Source organism: Balearica regulorum, chromosome 4, assembly GCF_011004875.1.
Source record: "Balearica regulorum gibbericeps isolate bBalReg1 chromosome 4, bBalReg1.pri, whole genome shotgun sequence".
Classification (NCBI taxonomy): Eukaryota; Metazoa; Chordata; class Aves; order Gruiformes; family Gruidae; genus Balearica; species Balearica regulorum.
In genome coordinates, this window is record NC_046187.1 from 62,052,937 (window position 1) to 62,075,842 (window position 22,906).

Genomic DNA, 22,906 nt, shown 5'->3' on the forward strand with positions numbered 1-22,906 from the left:
TCTGCACAGCTTTTAAATACCTCCAGGGATGGTGACTCAACCACTTCCCTGGGCAGCCTGTTCCAATGCTTGATAATCCTTTCAGTGAATAATTTTTTCCTAATATCCAATCTAAACCTCCCCTGGCACAACTTAAGGCCATTTCCTCTTGTCCTATCACTTGTTACATGGGAGAAGAGACCAACACCCACCTGGCTACAACCTCCTTTCAGGTAGTTGTAGAGAGCAATAAGGTCTCCCCTCAGCCTCCTTTTCTCCAGACGAAACAACCCCAGTTCCCTCAGCTGCTCCTCATAAGACTTGTGCTCTAGACCATTCGCCAGCTTCGTTGCCCTTCTCTGGACATGCTCCAGCACCTCAATGTCTTTCTTGTAGTGAGGGACCCAAAACTGAACACAGCACTCGAGGTGCAGCCTCACCAGTGCCGAGTACCTGGGGACGATCTCTTCCCTAGTCCTGTTGGCCACACTCTTTCTGATATAAGCCAGGATGCTGTTGGCCTTCTTGGCCTCCTGGGCACACTGCTGGCTCATATTCAACAGCTGTTGACCAACAACCCCAGGTCCTTTCCTGCTGGGCAGCTTTCCAGCCACTCTTCCCCAAGCCTGTAGTGTTGCATGGGGTTGTTGTGATCCAAGTGCAGGACGCGGCACTGAGCCTTGTTGGACCTCATACAATTTGCCTTGGCCCATTGATCCAGCCTGTCCAGATCCATCTGTAAAGCCTTCCTGCCCTCGAGCAGATCAACTCTCCCACATAACTTGGTGTCACCTGCAAACTTACTGAGGGTGCACTCCATCTCCTCATCCAGATCGTTGATGAAGATATGAAAGAGAACTGGCCCCAGTACTGAGTGCTGGGGAACACCACTTGTGACTGGCCGGCAACTGGATGTAACTCTATTCACCACAACTCTTTGGGCCCAGCCATCCAGCCAGTTTTTTACCCAGCTAAGAGCACACCCATCCAAGCCATGAGCAGCCAGTTGCTCCAGGAGAATGCTGTGGTAAAGTGTCAAAGGCTTTACTAAAGTCCAGGTGGACAACATCCACAGCCTTTCCTTCATCCACTAAGCAGATCACCTTGTCATAGGACATCAGCTTAGTCAAGCAGGACCTGCCTTTCATAAACCCGAGCTGACTGGGTCTGATCACCTGGTTGTCCAGTACATGCCACGTGATGGCATTCAAGATGATCTGCTCTATAACCTTCCCCAGCACTGAGGTCAGACTGACAGGCCTGTAGTTCCCTAGATCCTACTTCTGGCCCTTCTTGTAGATAAGCATCACATTTGCTAAACTGGGACCTCCCTGGTTAGCCAGGACTGCTGATAAATGATGGAAAGTGGCTTGGTGAGCACTTCTGCCAGCTTCCTCTCTACCCTTGGGTATATCTTTGAAATGCTCTTTTTCTGACATTGAAATTATGCCTTTTGTCAGCCCATGATTCAGAGCAGCCTCACAAGCATTTACTGAAATATCAGTAATAGTAAGATTTGAGCCCAAGTAGCTGCCCACCAAGTGCTACACTACCTATGGATTGACTGCACTACTTAGGGGTTTTATTTGGGATTTGGATTGCCACATACAATTGCAAGTAAAATTCACATTATTTCCAAGGAGAGTGGTTCAGAGCGAACACTCCTTTCTCTCCAGTAAATGTTACCGTATGTCCCATGCTAACCATAAGCTGCTCTCCAGGTTCCCTCTTTTGTAGCTCTAAACCAGTCTCCACCACTACTCTGAAAAGTCATTTTGTGGTTCAGCCAAATGGAGCCACAGTCACACACAGATCTCCTGGCATCAGCCCAGGCTCAGGTGGCTGTCTCCTCCCCTACTCTGGCCACTCTTCCTCCCTCCTGCACCATTCCTCTGACTGTGGGGTTACATGGTGGACAGGATTGAGGAGGACCATCTAGAGAGAGGAATGGCCACACACCACATCCTGAGTCTGTCAAGTCTTGGTAACCACCCAGTGTCTCCAAACCCAGTGCTTAACCTTCAGCAGGCAGAGGGATAAGCAATTAATTTTATGGCCTTTACCTTGAGATAATAAAAAATTATAACTCCTATGCCCAGTGTTAAAGGAGACAGAGATGGCCCAAAATGAGCTTATGCACGTCCTTTTGCCAGAGTAGGACTCCCAGAGCTTCTGAAGGATGTTCCAGCATTTCGTTTTCATTCACACACATATAATAGATTTTGCCCATACTGGGAAAACTACTATTTTCCATTTCGACCACAGCAAACAAGGCAATAAAAACATTAGGATTTTCTTTTTTTTTTTTCCTCTTTTTTTTCCCCCTCCATTTCCAGAGCTTTTTAGGTATTATAAAGTTGCCTCTGCTGAATAAGCCAGTAGGTCAGAAAGGCTTTTCTACAAGTGCATTGTTTGTTTGCTTGTTTTTTAATTAAGTCTGAAATTGATCATCACTCCTTTCATCTCTCTCCATGAGACTACATCAGGATTTCTTTTGTTTGCTACTGGTACCATTGGATGAAGGTACCGCATAGTAGATCCTCTGTAAGTAAATCTGTCATTAGCTTTTCAACTGATCATAGATTTTCTAGGGACTCTGTCAAGCTTGTTTGACTCCATTCCTTGATGAGTGATACATCAGTGGCTGCAGGAACCTAACAAAATGTTCACTGTGTCCTCAGTGCATTGTCCAAGGTGGTTTTCAAGAGCCTGACTGTCCTACGTTGTATCCCTGATAATATGGGTTGATCTGCTACTATAAGGCTGTGTTGTTTGTGCCTGTTTTTTCAACACAAGCTGCAGCTGGTGCCCTTCTTCCACCTCTTTCTTCATCAGCCATCGCAATGGTGTTTTCATAAACCTCCATAGTTTTTAGCTGCTTGTCTTTGGCACCCTCCTGTTCTGCATTGACTTTGCAGCACTTGCAGAAGCCGCAGCAGTGTTTCCCACAAAAGGCGAGCGAAGACATAATCATATTGTCCCAGGGCTCTAGGGAGTGCATCCAGATGGGTAGGAAATCCCAATTTTGGAGCTTCTCAGGCAGTGAATGTGGTCGCTTCTTCTGCATAACATTAATTACAATCACGGCAATAAAAAGAGCAAACAGGGGAAGGCAAACACCCAAAAGAACTGGCCAGCCTGCCAGTGACAGACCAAATACAAACAAAGGCAAAAGAAAGAAGCAGACGAGAAGATAAAATATAGCAAACCATCTGTACTTGGCTGTTATGTTTCCCAAGGTCTTGCACATGCGGATTGGCAGTCGGGTAAAAGGTAGCGGGTAAAACAGAATAATCCCAGAGACATTGAAGAAAAAGTGGCACAAGGCAATCTGAAAGCAAAACCATTTGAGAAGTGCATTAACTAAAATGCCTTTAAATGCTCCTATTCACATGATAACAACTTCCAGTGGCACTAAGACTCCATAGTTTCCCTTCCCCTGCTTCCTGCTGTTTTTTCTTGTCTTTTATGCTATTTCACTGCAGGGCTTTTCCTAGCACGAAGCAACAGGTAATACCTCACACATTGTGAAGATCACTTCCTACAAACAGGGGACAGCATTTGGAAACAAGGCAAGCCTAGAGGGGAAGACATATCTCTCTGCAGATGGAGAAGTCTTAATATGCAGCTTTCAAATGCAAGAAATGAAGTCCATCAGAATAAAGTTGACAAACCAAACAGCTATTGGGAAACAGTCCTGTTGTTAGTAAGGCACGAGAACTACATGAGAACTGTTCATTATTTGGTTCTGCATCCATAAGGTTTCAATTAAAAGATGGGAAGCGTAAATCAGATATGGCATGCAGGCTACTGAGAAATTGCTAATGGTACAAACCTGATTTTCCAAAAATTAGCTAAAAGTTCACAGGGCCCTGAGGAGATTCTTTGTCTGAGTCTTTTAGAATCATTTCATTCACATACTTCAAAACTCTTTTTTAAAAAATAAGCATGAAGAGACATCTAATTGCTAAAGCTTGCAGAATTTGCTTAGACAGAATAAGCATATACTGAACAACACAGTACATTCCCTGCTCACCTTATCTTATTTTCATTCTACAACTGTTATCAAACTAAAGTAAATATGAAAGTACAGGGGTTTATTTTTAAAGTAAGTTATAAAACTAGTAAGTTATCATGAAATCTGAGCTTGGTCAAGATAGTATCTTCTCATGATTACATCTGTTCTATCATGCCTGAGGACAATAAAATGACTTCTGTAATTTTCCTGATTTATTGCGGCTAGTAAAAAACATTCATCCTTTTCACAAAGGAAACTTTATTATCTTTTCACTCTTTGATGTAGAGGGTTCATTCAAATGTTATCTGCTTCCTGGAATGTTCTTTACTGGGTGGTAAAAGGGAGCCCAAAGCCAGGCTACCTACTTTTCAAATAGTCTGAGGCAACAAGGAATTCAATAAAACCCACTCAGATTAGATTTACAATGAGAAAATAGATGCCACAATGCTCACTGCAACCTCAGGTAGGTACATAGTTTGCCATCTTATGGGTTGTGCAGCCTTCACTTATGTTACAGGAGTCCCCATACCCTGCACGAACAGAGTTAGGGTCCTGAGGAAGGAACTTACAGAAATTAGTGGCCAGCCCTCAGTACTGAATTAATTCAATCAGATCAAGGCCAATTTATGAAAGCAAGATTTTACTATATAATGACATTCTGAGAATGCTTATTAAAATCTTTTTGCTCTAGTGGTTGACATGAACAAGCTGCCATTATTAGCTCAAAATCAAGCGCAACATCCATAGCATATTTGCATCACAGCCAATTTTGTCACTTTTTTCTTCAAAAAAGTTGCAACTTCTAAATGAAGTCAAGGATGCATGGGTTTATACTGACCTGTAATGAATATTTTAATGTACTCCCTGGACTTGCTAAAGCTGCAAGTATAGCTGTTGTGGTTGTGCCAATGTTAGCTCCTAAGGTTAGAGGATAAGAACGCTCAATGCTTATAACACCAATGCCTAGGAAAAAAGAAACAGGATTGAGAGGTTTCAGAATGGTGGAGAAGATAAACATGGAGATAAAGAGCACAGTTTTGATAACTTACCGATAAGGGGTGTAATAGCAGATGTGAAAACAGAACTACTTTGGACAACAAAGGTCATACCAGCCCCTGCAAGCATAGCCAGGTATCCAGCTAGCCAAGTAAAAGGAAATGGGAAATCTAAAAAACATAGAGGGAGAACATTGTCTTTAGGATAACACAGTAACATAGCAGTGAAAAGACTATTAAGCATTTCAAATGTAAATATATTATTTGCATATTGTCTTTTACATGACAATTTTGGGTCAGAGATGGTTCTACTACTCTAATTTACCCACACCCCCTCTCCAGCCTTCCACGACCAGACATACTTTGAGGTGAATACCAGACTAGGGAGACATTTGTGCTGACCAAGGGTAGCATTTATGTTGCACTACAATTAGGTACCAGAAATGTTTCCACAGAGCTCAACACAACACCTTCTAAGCGTGTAGAGTGTCTTGGTTTCAGCAACCAGGCACCTGCTACATGGATCGGATCTTCAGAAAGCTCTGAAGATCCTTCTGAGAAAATCAGGTTGTTCTAACTAGTTTCAAGTCAGTTACCTCCTAAAAAAATCACTTGTTAACATTCACAAAGAAAAGCTAATCAGATTGACTAGAGAAATGAGGCAGAATGGTCCCCTGTGTTCTTCAGATTTATGAGCAAGCCAAGAAGTCAGGAACTACTCAGTTGGGAAGACACAGAGGAAGACAGCGTAGATCACAAATGAACAGGAACTGGCAGCTGGTTGTGATTCAGGCAGTGTTCTTTGCCCAGCAGAAGAGACGACAGCATGGGGATCGCTTTGTTGCCTTCCCCATTTCCGTGAACCATCTCTTCAACCACAACCAGAGACGTGCCAGGAGTGCTTTTCTCTGCTACAGGTTCTAACCTCTCCATTCAAGGGAGAATGAAGAAAAAGCAGCCAAGTGAAAAAATAACCACATTTGCACTCAATGGATCCAGGCTGAAAAAAAAACACCTGAAGAACACAAGGAAAGACAGCAAGTACCACTAGTCAGGGCTGCCTTATCCTACTGAAGAGAGGGTTAAGGAGTGGAACAGGTCAAGCAAATGGAATTAGATCATTAATCACTACAAACTTTTTTTCAACTTACTTTAGAAGAAACATGCAGGCTCTGTGCCAAAGCAGGCTATCACAATCCCAGCACTTCAGCGCTATCTTTTGAGGATGGGAACATTACATTTCTAACAGCTAATGATTATACATCAAGAAACAGAGCCTGGACTTTGGTCTCTGTTGCCGTTAATCTGCTGCAGTTTACAAGAAAGCTGTTCGCTAATAGATTGTTAAAAGAAAGACAATAACATGCTGAGGAGAAAAAATGTTGGAGGGTGCATGATTTTGATTCAATATTGTTTTCTTTAAACTATTCTATAATATTTGCCAGAACAGGAGATTTCAATAAATGTGCTCAGTGTCCTTGTCATTCCTGAAAACAATCTTCAGGAAAAGCAGATAATTACCAGTGTTGATTGTCTTCTTGATAACACTCGCCACTTGTCCTTTAAGCACAGAGTTTAACAGCTTAACGATCATCACCAAACAGGAACACAGAACAAGCAGGGACAAAGCCAGAAGGATGAGACCGATGGCAAGATCAGGCAGGTCCGCATCTGCAAAGAGATGCCGGCCTGAAAAAGAAAAGCAAAATGAATTGGCCTAGCCACATTTTTGCTTCTGATCCCAAGCCCCTCTCTGGTTTTCGTACATGCCACTAAGAAAATGGGACCAAAGCACACACAGCTTGAGGGGGCGATGCAAAGAGTGAAAATGTACCTCCCTTGCTCCACAAAAGCCATGTCTGAGGGGGGCAAGAGGACCTGTGGTATGGGCACACTTGTAAAATACACAGCAGGCACCCCTGCAGAGCAGGCAGGAGCTGGGTGACCATGTGCAAGAGAGGAATACAACGGCGTGAGGAAATTTTGGTGTGCTGTGAGCCGGATGGTGGGTCAGCTCTTCCCAGAGGTGGCTGTGTGCCTGAGAAGGGCTGCTGAAAGTCACGAGGGGCGTGCAGAGGGATGGCGATATCCAAGCAACCATTACAGCAAAGTAACTGTAGCTCCAAGTCACCTGAATAGCAAGGGTGACATGATACTGAAGACATCAATTACTGATATCAGGAAGCATGGAAAGAGATCCATCTGCAGCCCCATACCATGATGATGCTGGTAACTCCAGCTGTGTAGCTATAACAGAGTACGGGCTGCTCTGACTGCACCTACACCAGTACCTTGTGTCCATACACAGGCAAGTGCCTCTTGATACACCTCTGAAGTGGTCCATTAATTGCATTAGAAAACTATATGCATTTTTAAAGATATTACTGAAGGAGAAATAGTTCTACTACTTACATTTACTGATATATTCTGTTTCAGTTACATTCTTGAGGGTCCATGTCGTGTTTCCTTCAGTCCAGCAAAGATCAGGAGATGTGCAGTTTTCTGAAGGTGGAATTGTGACATTCTGCAGTGTCTAAAGATCGCCAGACAAAGCAGATAGTTCAGTCACCTACAGCCCTTCATTAAGATCTCATGCAAAGTTCTAGGTTTTTACTACAACCAAGCATTCATCAGTTAAAGGCAGATTTGTAAGCTGGAGTGTAAGCTGGCACCACATTAATGACAAAGCAAAATTTTTGCATTCTTGAAATAAACACTTGTGCTGTTACTCAAGTCAATCAATACAACATTTAAAGATCAAAGCATCCCTCAAACTTTCTACATTGTAATAACCATAGCACCAAGTCATCAGTAGCTAAGAACCTTAACTGCTGATGTCTGTTCATGTCTGGCTGCACCTGGGGGACAGCAACATTCCTTTTCCAGCCAGTACCACAGCTTCCTTGGGTCAAAGAAGGACCTCTTTGCTGCCATCTTAACTGCAGTTAATGGTCTGGTGAGTACTGCACAGGACTTTGATTCAGAATACTACAGTACTAGTGCAGCCTCTGTTGCTGAATGAGCACAAGCTGCTCATGCTACCTTTCTGTGCCTGTTTTCCTGACTGTAGAAATAGAAATGCTGCTACAGCTTTCCTTTTTAAAGCTCAAAAGCTAAGAGCTAATTTCTAGCACTATGATTAGCATTAGCACTACCGAGCTGAACCTGAATTTCCATTTCTACTGCAATAAACCCTTCCTTATAGGAGCTCCTAGCCCAGACGTATTGCATTCTGACGCTAGGTCCATAAGTCCTTACGCAGATTAAGGAAGAGTTTGCTGACTGAACTGTACTCCCACAAGAGCAGCTAACAGCCAAATGGACTCTGAACCGCACTGCTGAACGGGAGGTATCATTAAGATGTGTTTGAGTGATTCTCTTTTGCAGGAACAAGGAAAGAGAAATTATATTTTCTTGCTGAGCACTGCCTGCGGACACCCGCATTCACATTCCCCCTCCAGCTGATGCAGATGGGCAAAGCCAGGGGTGGATCCAGTGCCCCCACATCTTCAGGGGGTACCTGGTCTCCAGCTTCCCCAACACGTCAGTCTTTACAAACGCAACACAATGTTGTTTCTCGCCTTCCTGAATTTTTTTTCAGACATATGAATTTCAAAGCAGCTGCATTAGATCAAAATGTTTATCCTTATGTTTTGCTTTAAACATATGGGGTCTGTGTGTATTTATTCCTGCCATAAGTCTGTTTAATCATTTTTGCCAGAAATTAGTTTAACCCACTAGGAATGTAAATCATTTAAATGATCTTCCTCTTACCCCACCAAGTTCAAGTCAAGCTTGTAGGGGTTTCATGTGCTTTTTTAATTTGACTATATGCTTGGGCAGTAGTACATAGCCAAAATATAGATAAACACAGGAAAAAAAAGTGTATATGGAAATGTAACACTCAGCCTACACTGCCCGTGTAATTGTTTGTCTTCTAAGAGTGGGGAGACTGTAGGACTCAGGGGCTCAGACCTCACTGAGAGTTAGGCTGTGCCTGCCCGGGCAGTGCAGGATGAGGGCCCGAAAGCAGTACAGCTGCCCGAGCATCATGCCTCCCCTGAGATGAAATACCCGGCTCCTCAGCAGCGTAACCTGAGCAGAGTCTCACATTAGCACAGCTCTGCTGCTGGCCCTATCTCCCTAGCTAGCATTTCACTGGCCATCCAGACCGTCATTCAATAGGAGCTGGGCTCCTCTAAAACCCCAAGATCTTAATTTTAATCTCTACCATGTGTCCTTAATTATCTTCTGCCTCAGGACTTCAGGAATTACTTTTCTATACATACCAACAAGTAAAATAGTCTAATTAGAGATCCAAGGGATATTTAATGCTCTAATTGTTAGTTAGCTGAACAATGCAAACCAAACATTCAGCTCCACAGTTTACTAAAATACTCATTGGTGCCAATCTGGGCAATAGATTTCTTCAAGCTGTAGTGTTGTTTCTTGGGTGAAGAACGGCGGGACGTAGCCCCAAGGAGGCTTTCTCCATGGGCAGTTTTCCAAGCAAGCTGCAAATAACCAGCTGACACCAGATCACCCTAACACACGTAAGACTAAAGCTGGTTAGACCAATGGATAAATGGTGGGCAAAAAGATATTTTCTTTGGCCTATATTTCAGATTTTTTCCACTTTCAGGGAGTCAGTAGGACTATTGGAGTTTAAAGGCATTTGGATGTGAAAGGAGTAAAAGGCTTGGCTCCAAACTACCAGTGCTGATAAGCAAGGGCCTGCATGGTACGGAAAGCAACCAGGTCAAACTCACCACTGGTACGACATCCTTGGTTTAAGTGGAGCAAAACCTACATTAAATTTTTTTTCTACTGCATTTAAAAATCTAATTTCACAATCCTATGATAAGGAGTGTCAGCTACAGATCAGTAATACATTTCCTGAGGAACCTGACAATGAATTTAGCATGATACTCACCACGTTGCTTTCAGTTACACACCAAATCTTTACCAGGCTTTTGTTTTTTGCTGATTCATCATTCGTAGCAATTGCATTTATTACTGATTTATCAAGCTTTAAAAAAAAAAAAAAAAAGAAAAGAAAAGAAAAGAAAAAAAAGAAAAGAAAAAAGAAAAGAAAAGAAAAGAAAAGAAAAAGCATTATTCCAACTTGCATCACACACTTCTGTTCAGCTCTAATCAAATAACTCCCTTTGGAATCTCAGCCACCTAAAGCCTGCATGACCATCTCTAATGCTGGAGCTGCTGCCATACCTCCCAGGTAGGAGGGGATTTACTCCCACAAAAAGGTACAACTCTACGCACACAAACACTGTGTCTCATTCTTCTCTAATCATCCAACACTTCATCCCACCCTTTCTGTTTAAATAACTACACTGACACAACTGCCTAAATGCATTTACTGTCATTTTAGGAGCTGTGTGCATCTCCCCTAGCCTCCAGCTGTCCCTCTAGATGTGTGTGAGTTTCCCATGATTTCAGTGTCATCTCTTCAGGTCCTATGCAGATCTTCTGGATGTGCTAGGTTGTCTCAGCTAGTACTATCTGCCAATGTCTAGGCAACAGGCTGTCATCCCATCCATTTCATGTGGCTGTATTTGTCCTCACCTGCCTCCCCAGTCCTCCAAGCTAGGTCTATCATCATTAAAAGGGAATGTGGGGGAAATACAGAAACAGGAAGTATAGAGCTGGGGCTTCATGAAATGTGAATATAAAGAAGAATCCATCTGCTAATGAGCTTTACCCCGAGGACACAGAGAAGTGAGTGGAACCCCCCCCCCCCCCCCCTCCCCCCAAATCAGAACATTTTGGTTAGCTATGACTGAACCAAGTAGCTTCCTTGAAGAGAGAAAGAGCTTACCTCAATGATGAGCTTTGTAAAGGGGTCGGTGATAACTTTTAGTAGCTCAGGGGCATCCTCACCACTTTCAAGATGAAAGGACTCAACTATAGCATTGGTGAGATGGTAAAGATAGCCAGAAATAACTTCAATGGGCAACAGCGCAAACACAGCAAGCCAGTTGAAGAAATCATGGATTGTTGCCCCAGCAAAGGCCCTGCAAGAAGAAATTTTTAAAAAGAGCTGCTTTTAATTAAACAACATGTGCACAACATCAATTAAATATGAAATCATAGAGGTGGGGATGAAGTCCATTCCAAGATGGCAATCATTTCATTGCTGGGGTCAGAGGAGACAACTACTTTGCTATAGAGCGCTAAGTTGTCTCCACACTGTTGACTGAGTGAAAGAGCCAGCTAGGTGAGTGAAACAAAACAAACTAGAAAAGGCAAAATTGATCCTTAACACGAGGCTGTCTGAAGAAAGAAGTGGCTGTACAGCCTACATTTGTTTTGCCTCTCACCCATTTTTGGTACATTTTTAATCCTCAGCCAGGCATTGCCTCTGGGACCTGTTCTCCCTGACTCATGGGAGAAGATGGCTCTTTGCAGTCCTCTCACATGTTCTTGCAAACCATTGGTGTACAGCTGCCTTCCAGCCTCTCCTCCACAGCCTGAGGTGCCACAGGTCTTCCCTGAGGCACTCTTTCCCATCTTCCTAATAGCTGCTTGTGGTCCTCTTCGTTCTCAGCAATCTGTCTGTATTTGTTTTAAAATATAGCTCCTTAAATTAAGCTTTGTGAAGAAAGAAAATGTGGAGGAAAAATTCCTTGACATGCTAATCCTGTAACTTAGGCTCCTGTCCTGGCCAGATACTAACAGGCTACTTTGGTGTTAGAATTTAAGTGACAATCAAAGATTTGGGACAGTAAATCTTGGAGGAATATGCTTTGGCTAAGTGTATTTCATACATCTGGTGTGCCATAAATGACAAGGTACCGAAGTTTCATATCCCTCCCAAGTTTACTGCCCATCTCCAGTAAGCCATGAGTTCTCTCACCAACAATGTCAAGTGGAAGTCTAAAAGTTGTCACTGTATATATTTGACAGCCAGAACACTTCTGTAATATTAACTTCTTGTACAGCCCTCCCATAATTAAGAGATAATCAAAGGTGGATGGTATAGTGGAAGCAGTTGAAAATTTGTCCTTGTTCAAGATCTGGTTAAAAATGGTGGATCCTTATAGATCCTCAAAACTGCTAATGGAACCCATTATGCTTTTCTTCAAGTATATGAAGCCATATATCTAGACAGCATTATACCTTGGCCATGGCCATGCTTGTGACTTTTCTAACTAGACATTTAAATTTTGGTCAGTAGAAAGGTTGAATGGCAGTAGTAGTGACAGGGAATATAGAAGAAAACCTACGAAGAAGGAAGAAAAGCAACTTTTCAGATGTAGTGTTTAAGTACAATACCTTCTAAACTCATTCCTGTCCCCAGCTTGCATGAGTGCCACAATTGTGTTTGTAACTGAGGTGCCAATGTTTGCCCCCATTATGATAGGGATAGCTGATTGAACAGTCAGCACTAGAAAGCAGAAAAGGAAGCATTGAATGAAAAAAAAAAATCAAGTTATCAGCAAGCTCTTTGCTGCAATAAAAATTAACATCTACAAATGTCACTGGAATCCTGACCTCCCTTGATGTCGCTGGGATTAGGCACTCCAATCCAGATACGTTTGCTTTAATCAAGCCCCCTGGGAACATGGTATTCCCATAGTCCCATGATCCCCACTGAAACTGCAGCCCATGCTTATTCCTTTTCACTACATGTTAGAGGGCCAGAGTAAGACAAAGTCTCTTCTTTTCCAGGTATTTTCCTGCTTACTGCAGGATTTTGAAATGGTGCCACAGAAACAAATGAAGTTCAGTAACTGGCTAACATGAGAAAAGTATGCAGATACTTCCAAAATTAATGCATTCAATGCCAAGGCTTCCAATGATTTTCATTGCAGTTATGGACTTACTATTATTACTACTACGACTGCTACTATTATTATTATTACTTTTAAAAAATTTATATCAGGGCAACAGCTGTGAAAATCTTTTCCTTCAGTCTCTACGCTTACACCCAAGGCTTCTGCAACTTGAACACAGGTGGGAATGTCTGCACTCCAGACCAAGATTCACGAGTGATCTCTAAGAAGGTACTGTAAGCAGACTTACGTGTGGAGGACACCATGCTGACCACAATGGATGAAGAAGTGCTGGAGCTCTGGACCATAACAGTCACCAGAACTCCAATCACCAATCCCGCAACAGGATTAGACAGCACTGAATCATCTTTAAAAATGTCTCCTGCTGCTTTACCTACAAAAAACATATTCTCAGAGTGAGGAAAGTACAAGGTGAAGTCCATAGGGATTATCAGAGTGTTTAATTAAAGATCATTCAGCCATTTAATTGATACATATATAGCCATGCTTGACAGCCAAAAAATGTACAAGGTGATGTAGCCTGGGGATCCAAATTCAGGTCCTGAACTCTCAGCTTCTCAGTTATCAGAGAATACTTTATAATCTCTCATTTCAGTGACTGAACAAGCTCTAATGAACTCTGCAGAGAACCATATAAAACCACAGCCATCAGAGGAAAGACTGTAGGACAAAATCGTGCATAAATTTAAATGCTATGACTGCCTAGATGTTTTTGATTACTGCATCAAGGAAAACTATTTTAATAATCCTGAGTAATTCTGTTCCTGTAGCTTTCTGTGTTGCCAAAAATCCAAACTACCTCCACAGAAGTTCACATATTTCTCTGATAACCACTTCTGAATCTATCAGCAGAATTCAACACTTGGAGATAGATAAATGAAAAAATACATTTCAATAGTTTTCATCTTTGCAAGATTTGGGAGACATTTCAGTGCTGGATGCTTTGATCAAGAGCGCAATTTTCATATTTCACCTTGTTGAAATGTCTTTCACATGGGACAGATTTATGCACAGATGTATTCATGTAAACTGTCACTAAAGTAACAGGAACTTACTAAGAAATTGGGGCAAATAATCCCTACATCAACAGCTCTTTGGAATTTGAGAAAGAAAAGTCCTTTCAAACAAATAAAGGTCAGTTTTTAATCAGAACTACTTCCTTCTGAATCCATATCTCAACACATTAATCTATGGAGAATGTTCTTGAAGAATACTTGTAATTTAGTCACTCAGATGAAATTTACTGCCTCATTCATAGTTTATGCTTGATATTTTAGGTATTTTCATACCTCCTACCAGTTGAAAAGCAGAGCTCAGTACATCCAGAGAACACACGAACAAGTAGAGTAATCCAAGTAGCATAATAAACTTCCCTATCCCGTAGAGTACACGAATGATTTTTCCTTTTCTATCCAGTTCTGCAAAACAAATACATTATGCATAAAATACTTACTTGTTGTATCTGGTGTTCTCTCTGGAACAGTCTAGCACACAAGCAGAGAGTACACAGTCAAAGACAGTGTTGTGACCTCAGCATATGATTAAATCTGAAAGAATATTCTTCTTTATCAAATTTTAACTGCAGAAGCAGGTAGTTCGTTTACCTAGTTTTACCATGTGAAAGCTTTTGGCATACGGCAAAAGCCTTGTGAAGTCTGAGGTTGACCCTTGTTTTTACAGTCATCCTACTGAGTGAAAAAAAGACCAATAGGAGCCTGAATATAAAACCATAACAGATTTGGATTGTTTTCCATATATCTCCTTGTGTTTTAAGGAGGCTAAGCAGCATCACTTCCAGATTCTTCTTAACTGACTAAAAATAATATCCCCATTCACTGTTGGGGAAGGTGAGACAGAATATAAAGACTACATCTGAAAACTCCTCAAATCTTAAATTCAATTCTGCAGCAAATATAATTTCAGAAAAATAACTGAGAGAAAGAGAGCAGAAGCGATGGAAAAAATAAATGCAGGTAACTTATTTACTGAGAAATAGCTACCTGACCACTTGACCCCAGTGTCCTGCAGTTCTGGCAGAGCCCATGGGTCGCTTTCTTCTGGCCTTGTCTCATCTATCAAGGCTATTGTGGAAAACGCAGGTTGAATTTCCCCTTTATTTCCAAGTGAAGCCACGTTGCCTGATGAAACAGAACATTAAAAATGGTTTAATTACTTTCCATCTTCTCCAAGGAGCCCCAAAACTTAAATATCTCTGTAACTCACAGGTGAGCACAAATTACCTTTGTGATTTTCTCCTTCTTTCCCAGCCATGTTCTGGTTTTGTTTGGAAGAATCCCCAATATAGTTATTGGTTTCAGGTTTTTCCACCTCAGGCCAGGGAGCCATGATCTGTGACTAACAAAGTAGTACTGATTAAAATGCTTGCGCAGTCAAAATATTTAACTTACAACAGGGTATGTGAGAAATATGATTAAGAGCAAAAGAGATGGAAATGGAATGGAAGTAATTTGTCCTTGAACACAGCTTTTTACTAATCGTTATGAATTATTCCTTTATTTGCAAAATTGTTTTCTCAATTACTTTATAAGCCACACAGTTGATTTATTTGTGCAATTTACACAATTAAAATAAATTATTTCCATCTCATGCCTGTATTTTTGTTCACTTTTAACTGTCATGAAAGCAAATATTCTTCTGCTTTCCAAACCTTAGGCATTTCTTTTCTTTAATTCATTTTATCTCCCTTCAGCAAAAAGTCAGAGGACTGTTCTACTTTCTTCCACATTCTGGAATTAACTGACTGCCTTTACCAAACTGCCAATTCATTACACAGAGCTTAGCAAAGAAAGTTCTTCCCTAAAGCATTCCCAATTTGGGTCATGTATGTTAAACACAGTCTTCTTGTTGCCTTTACTAGTTCATTCCCATGGAAGCATGGAGGGGAACGTGACCCTGGGCAAGGTGGAGGAAGATCCCAGAGTTTCAAGTTCCAGAATGATGCTTGCTGAATGACTAGACAAGAGTGTAATTAGACAGCAGTGGCCATTTGCAGGTCTATATTTGCCTGTAACCCACCGCTGATGCTACAAGTGAAGCTGCAAGTGGCAGCAAGGTCAGGCTCACCCATCTCATGTAGGCTCTCTGCCTGAACCTCTTCCTTCTTGACCCCTTTTGAGCACATTCGACATGCATTGTAATATTAACTAATAATAACCTAAAAAATAAGATATCACATGGCCAAATCCTGTTGGCACAGGTACAGGCACATGTGACAGACCTAGCCCAGGCACAAGAGGAGGCAGCAGCTGTTCCTTGAACCAAAACCAAGGGTTTTGGTTCAAGATCCCTCCTTATTTACTTCACCAATGTCAGAAGCCAGACGAAGGGACGTGAAAGAGGGGGAAGGTGACCATGGGAGCCAAGGCAATATCTGATAATACTTTCCAGGCCTGTAAGGCTGTTGGTCAGCTCAGCCAGTGTGACCGAAAACTCAGTGGAAAGGATGGGAGAAGTGAACCCTAGCCAGAAAAGCCTCACCTTTGGGTCTGTCTCTTCCACCCTCTCTGCCACACGTCTCAGTCAGTTCTGCAGGCAAAGCTGCTCTGAGGTCGCCGCGTCTGGCACACGCAGCTGAAACGTCAGTGAGCAAATTTGCCTACAATGCTCCTTATAAACAGGGCACCTGCACCCAGCCTCCAAAAGTCACTGTCAGAGCTGGTATCATGCTCCTGTAAACAAGGTTCACCTGCATTCAGCAGCCACTGTAAGGGAGTATAATTAATCATTCATTTAATCGCAATCCTTTATGTGGCTGATGGTGAAAATGTTTTGTCCCTGCCCATGCCAATAAGCCACACATCCTCCTCCTTTATCTGCGAAGGAAATGTCACAGACAAAATCACTCATGTCTTACTTTAACAGAGGAGGGTATATTTTCTGGCACTCCACAAAGAAAAGAGTATGTCCCCTTCCACATTAGCAGGAAAAATTATTCTACAATCCCATTAGCAAAAACTATGCTTCTACACATTCTTTATCTGTGGCATAAGACCCAGAGCAGCTCCCACGATATACAAAGAAAGATCTCAGAACAGATGGAAGAAAACCACTCTTGCTTGTTTCAACAAGGGTTTCCATTTGCTTGGAGCAAATTCTCATATTTTCACCCATGCCAGAACAACCTCCAAGCCCCACCCATGCCAGAACCCGTCTTGTTAAACGGGTTTCATTTATACATGTTCAGCATTTAAAGAGCTCTAAAAAATATAACTGCTCAGCACAATTGCTTCTTAAGTGAAATGCAATCATGAAAATGCATTGGAAATTCAGATGTGAACTTTCATTGACAACATATTCACACCGTGGAGAGACACAGAAGATGCTGAATACCAGCACCACTAGAGATGCCATCAGTACTTTTACAGCTCTTCTGTTATGCTCAGTATGGAAATGAAGGATTCAGCCTGCATGATTACTGTATGGAAACGGAGCTGATGCACTCATTGGAGAAACTGGAGGTTGAAAACTTCAGTAGACAAACAGCTTCTACGTCTCCTAAATAAACTCTCCCCTTTCAAGAATTCAGCAGGACGTTTTTTCATAATAAGCATTTCTCATGTTCCTGAGGTGCCCAGGATCCAACAGGTACGTCATGTATTATTATTGGTTTTGCTTTATGTGATTAAATATCCCAGAATGAGAGTTGACCACTTCTGTGGAGGAAGTTTTTTTATAGGTATGTACATAAAATTATTCATATGATTCCTAGTCAACCTCTGATTTGGGAAAGTAGAGTTGAATACCAGAAGTCCTTACAGTATTGGCCTTGTGGATTTGGGTTTGCAGAGGCATTACTAGAAGAGCCAATCCTGTGTGATCGGTATCAAGGACTGATGAAAGCAGAACCATCTAGATCCTTGAAGTGCTACCAAAGCTGTCAGCTTTCTCCAGATCCTGACTCTTGTTAAGAGGAACAGCTGAGAAGATAGTTTACAGCTACCCGATACTCTGTTTGCTAGAGTCCTGGCCACAGCTACTTACTGTTAATTAATCGCTGTGCTACAGGTATAACCTACATTCTACAGTTTTCCCTTCAAAGGATTCTTCCTTGGCCCAAATACAGACATTAACGTATTGAGAAAATACTCAGAAGAAAATCTGGGTGCTGCAGAGGAGCAGAGCAGTGGGTGGCAAAGCTAACTGCATCGTTCCCTGGCAGCTCACATTAGCTGCGTCTTTGGAAAGGCTGACGTCAGGCGCGGTATAAAGGACCAACATCATTTGACGCAAGATATAAATGACAATGAAAACCCTAATAGTGGTTTACTTTTGAACACCGAAGACATAACTACACTGCAAGGGAACATGTTAGAGAACGGGCAGAGGATGGGCCAGTGATGATGTGTGCCACAACAGGGAGCTACGTTCAGCTGGACGCACCGGTCCAGGTCCAAAGGCACGATAGCCACAATTGCTGGATGAGGTGCCCGGAGTGATGAGCTCTGCCCATCCCCGTGCCAGCCCGGGTGTCTCAGCGCTGTGCGTCCGGTTCCCACCTTAGCTGGCAGGGTGCTGGCCAGAGTGCCTGCACCCGGGGTGTAGTCGTGGAGCTTGCATCCGGATAAGCATTGTCACTTTGGATATCCACCTGTTCGGAGCTGTGCTGAAATGGGAGCTAATTTCCTCCTGAAAGTGGCAGGTCAAAATATGCTATGCATATTGCAAAGGTCTGAAAACTAATGCCTGCGCAAACTGTAATCCAGTCCGTTTCGGTGAACCTTGCGGCAAATCCTCTCACACCATCGTGTGTGCTCCTTTCCTTGTAAGTATAGTCTTTCCTCACCTTTGGAAAATGCTAACTACGTGTGACATCCTTTCTAACTCCAAAAGAAACCGAAACCTCCCGCTCCTAAGAGGGAGATAGATGGAAATCAATGGCATTTAAATTCTGAAATAAGAGAGAAAGCCAAAGCCAAAGCGGGCTCCTGTGGGTTTTATATCCATATGGACTCTCTCGCTGCAGCATTTCAAAGAGTTAAAGTCTCTGGGGAATTATTTGAGCAACACTAGGTGTCACGCAGTTGCCCTATATTGCGTTCCTCAGTGACTCATTGGACTGTAACAGCATTGCCTCTGTTGCAGGGCTAGACTCTGAGTGCTTTTCAGTTTTAAATCAGAAATGGTTGTAAATGTATTTATTTTGCTGGACTTAACACAGAGAGTATGAACTACCCCTTGCATGTGCCTGGACGGTATTGTTTGTACCTCTCCACCCGTGACAGCTCACTGAAAGGCCACTTTGTGCCTGAAATAAGAACTACAAAGCAGTAAGCCTTAAAGAAATCTCACCTCCAGGGGAACAGACCCAGTCAAACCAAGGTGAAATAAAAATACTGGAGAAAATAGCAGTATTTTCAAAACCAACTGGTAATAACTGCAACAACCACCAAACGACCATACGTGTGCCTACAGGTTGCTTAAGCAGCTCAACATCAAGTTTTGGGGTTCAGCCAGGATTTCCCCTCTCTCGCTCTCTCTCCTCTCTCAGCGTTTCTACAAAAACACATTACTTTCTTGTCGTTCACCACTTTGCTATGGTTGTTATGTTAAAAAGGGATTTATCAGCTAATCTGATATCCGACTATATGACTTAGTAAATACGAATATTTACCACACATACTTCATAAGAGTAAATAACAAGCTACGTAGCAATCCTTCTTATACAAAGCTTGAAGAAATACTGTTTTTTTCCCCTCAAAATGTATCTTTTCCAACATAGAAGCACATTATGTAGAGACAGGAAAGGAAAGATCCTCAGTCAGCACAAATTCATTCAGTAGCTTTACATCAGCTGATAATTTTGCCCCAGAACCTGTTCCATGGCAGCCACAAAATCCCTGGTGCAACAGAACAGGCAACGATTAAATAAACACCAGCAATGATTCAGCCTTGCTAGGAGCAAGTCTTGGCTTTGCTTTGGCACCAGCCGCTTCCTTGGGGCTTTTTCTCTGAATAAGTTGACAGGCTTAGCCAGGATGTAAACTTTCAACTAATGTAGTAGTAAAGTAAAAAATAGATATATGAAAGCTAAAAAAAAATAATAATTAGCATTGTGCTCACTGTTTATCCCTATGGATCCCTGAGACTTATTGCTCACAAGCTTGAATCTAACACATAGCAAAACTAAAAAAAACGTATAAAACAAACTAGTAAGGAGAACGAATTTCTAAGCAAGTGCAGAGAGAAAACGAATCCCAAACATTAATTTTTCTGTTCACAACCAAGGAAAGCACCGGGCACTGCCACTGAGGAGCCAGAGCCAGGAAACGTCAGTGAACTACTTGAAATGCCTACTAGGTATTTAAATAAAACAATGACTTTTTTAGAATTAAAATAAAATATAAACCCACCAACAAGGAAATACAACAGATCTACCCCATCCCAAACACAGAACCCAGAGTAAAGAATCGAGAGAGGAAAAAGTAATGATATTAAAAGGACTTACTGATCTAATGGAAGAGCTTCTAATAAAAGTTACTGAGAAACCAGTTGATTTCTGCCTACTGCCACATTAGTTGAGCTAATTACATTAGACTAATGTATTCCTTCTACCTCTGTGTATCAAACCAAATTAGCATAAGAAAATGTTTCCATCGAGAATAGCCTGGCACGGCATAGTGCAGCACACAGACTTTACACACTATCTATGTTAACACACGAACTGACAGTATTTCCTTCCAATGTTTCAGTAATCATATCCTAGGCATTTTCCACTATCCAATACCACTGATTGCTATGACTTAAAATCTCACTTCTTTTCAATCCAAATAATAGTTAAAATAAGACTTTCTTATACTATAGGCAGTTATTTCTGGGTTTTTTTGACAGCTGCTAATAAAATGCTTTTTCTCTTTATCATATTCCATAAAAATGAATCTAGTTATCTGCCGACAAGAAGTAGCCAAGGTTTTTTTTTAGAACTATTATTTTTTTATCACTTCCTTAAAATATAAATGCAGTTGAAAGAACACAAGGTGAAAAAGCTGACAAGTCGATGACATTTCACATGCTACTCCAGTTCCCCACATTAGCTCTCTGTCGCCTTTCCTTCAGCTGCAAAAGCAGAGCTTTGGATTTATAAACTGAGTTCAAAAAAGAAGAAAAGAAAACTTGGTTTCAGTTGTTGTTACTTACCACTTCTTTCTTCCCAGACAACAGAGCGAACGGATCAGCTGGGCAGCCACTGAAACCTGCAATATATATAGACAGGTGTTGAGCAAAGTTTGCTTTCATCACTGCGCACTAACATTCCTATTTTACAGTCCAGAGGCACTGCCTACCTGCAACTTAATGATCACAATCAACCTTTTTTTAGCAGGAGTGGGCAGCAACCAAGACTGATAAAACTACAGGCTATTTCACACTTATCACATTCTAAAAAATGTCCCATCAGCATTTAAGTACGAGTTACTAATGTGTTCATGTGAATGCTGGGGAACGGTTTGTTCCAGACTGAAAAATTGCTGTCCGCCTGATCATTCAGTAATCTTTTTTCCAATAATAATTTTCCAAAAATATTTTGCAATCTCAAAAGTCTGTCAAAAGAGTGTGAAGAAGATGTAGTACTGTTATTTGCCTGTTCAGGTGCCTATTAATCTGCCTAAGAACAGAAGTGAAGGAGAATCAGATAAAAAGCGGTGTAAGTAGGAAACACGTTAGAACAACTTTGAGAACAGAGGATGGAGTTTCATTCTTATCAGTGCTCAATGTTTACAATTAAGGCGAGCTCATTAGCATTTTGGCTGTGGCTCTCCTTCTAAATGAGATTTAAAGATGTAAGGACACCTTTGATAATCGCATTCAGAATGCTAGCAAGGAAGAAGACTATACGATACATAGATATGTTATTCAATAAATACAGTGTGGTATTACAGATTAGACAAAGCAGTCGCCAGCATCGCTGTCTGTTCTACTGATGAGCTTAATGGGGAGCTGGGCTGGGGGGACGGGACTGCATTAGGCACTGTAGCTTTACTATCTTTGGATTTTTTCTGTTTCAACAGGCACCTTATACTGAGAAAATAAGCTGTAAACCATCAGCCTAATCAGCAGATCTGCTTTGTCTGCGTGTGCATGGTCATATCTCCCAGCAGCTTAGTGACTTAGTAACTTAGAAAAATAAAACTCTTGCTTTTTGCACCTTTCAGTCCCGCAGAGACGCGCAGCCTTTGGAGCTGTGAGTCAGAACTTACTCTTCACCTGCGTCAGCATCAAAAATGTTTAATAAGTGGTGATCATAAAAGCCTCCGCAGCCCCGTACGCAGCATCATGGCATGGCACTGGAACCGCCGAGCATCTCCCCTGGCCACACTGGCTCTGCTGGTGGAGACCCCGCTGCCCCCCATTGTCCTGCTCACGGATGATGCTGGAGCCCGAGGGTGAAAGTGCGAGCCCTGCCTCGCCCTTCCCAGCTGCAGTTTGCACAGAGATGGCCATGGAAAGGAAACCAATTTTCCTTCTGTGTGAAGCAGAGAACAGTCCAAAGTGGAAAGAAGTGATGTAAAATGGACCCAAGGCCCACCTCGGTGGTTCACACGCTCAGTTTTCTTAACAGAAGTGGACTTCAACATTGCATCTAAAAATAGCTTTTCACTGATGCCCTACATGTAGGAAATCAGAAGAAACTTTTAACTGGGAATCCTTGTGTCCCTCTGAGCTGTGGCTTATTCTCTTCTGAGTCACTGTTTCTGAAACCCAGCTCTGACAGTGAGAAGGTACGAGATGTACACATTCCAGGCACCCAGTTAGGGCTCAGCACGAGCGTGGTGACGTCTTCCACAGCATTTTTATTCCAATGCTACTCATTCCATTTGCTAAGCACAATCCTATGCGCTGACCGTGTTAATGTTTTAGGAAGGGAACAATCCTAGATCAGACCTATTGTATTCCCAAAAACACCTTTACGAAAGAAAAAACAGTCACTCACACAAAGGCAGGCAATCTACAGTCTCTCTTTGGAAGTCCAGGGTGGACCTTCTGCAGAGTCAGTCTGTAAGAACCTCCATAAGGAGCTAGCCAGAAGGGAGGAAGGTGGGTGTTATTTGTCCCAGAAGCCTTTCCCTCCTTCAGGATTGGAGAAG

At 42.1% G+C, this 22,906-nt stretch overlaps 1 protein-coding gene across 1 annotated transcript; it reads right to left on the reverse strand.

Moving 5' to 3' along the window:
• Positions 1 to 1,021: 1,021 nt before the first annotated feature.
• SLC34A2 (solute carrier family 34 member 2) lies at positions 1,022 to 21,673 on the reverse strand. Its single transcript, XM_010307174.2, has 13 exons — positions 20,961 to 21,673; positions 15,047 to 15,161; positions 14,807 to 14,944; positions 14,096 to 14,224; positions 13,036 to 13,179; positions 12,286 to 12,397; positions 10,829 to 11,024; positions 9,926 to 10,021; positions 7,405 to 7,525; positions 6,514 to 6,681; positions 5,047 to 5,163; positions 4,836 to 4,960; positions 1,022 to 3,310 (listed from the first exon to the last, which is right to left on the reverse strand). The coding sequence occupies exons 1-13, from the start codon at positions 21,057 to 21,059 to the stop codon at positions 2,735 to 2,737; spliced, it is 2,136 nt and encodes a 711-aa protein (XP_010305476.2). The 5' UTR covers positions 21,060 to 21,673; the 3' UTR covers positions 1,022 to 2,734.
• Positions 21,674 to 22,906: the final 1,233 nt, after the last annotated feature.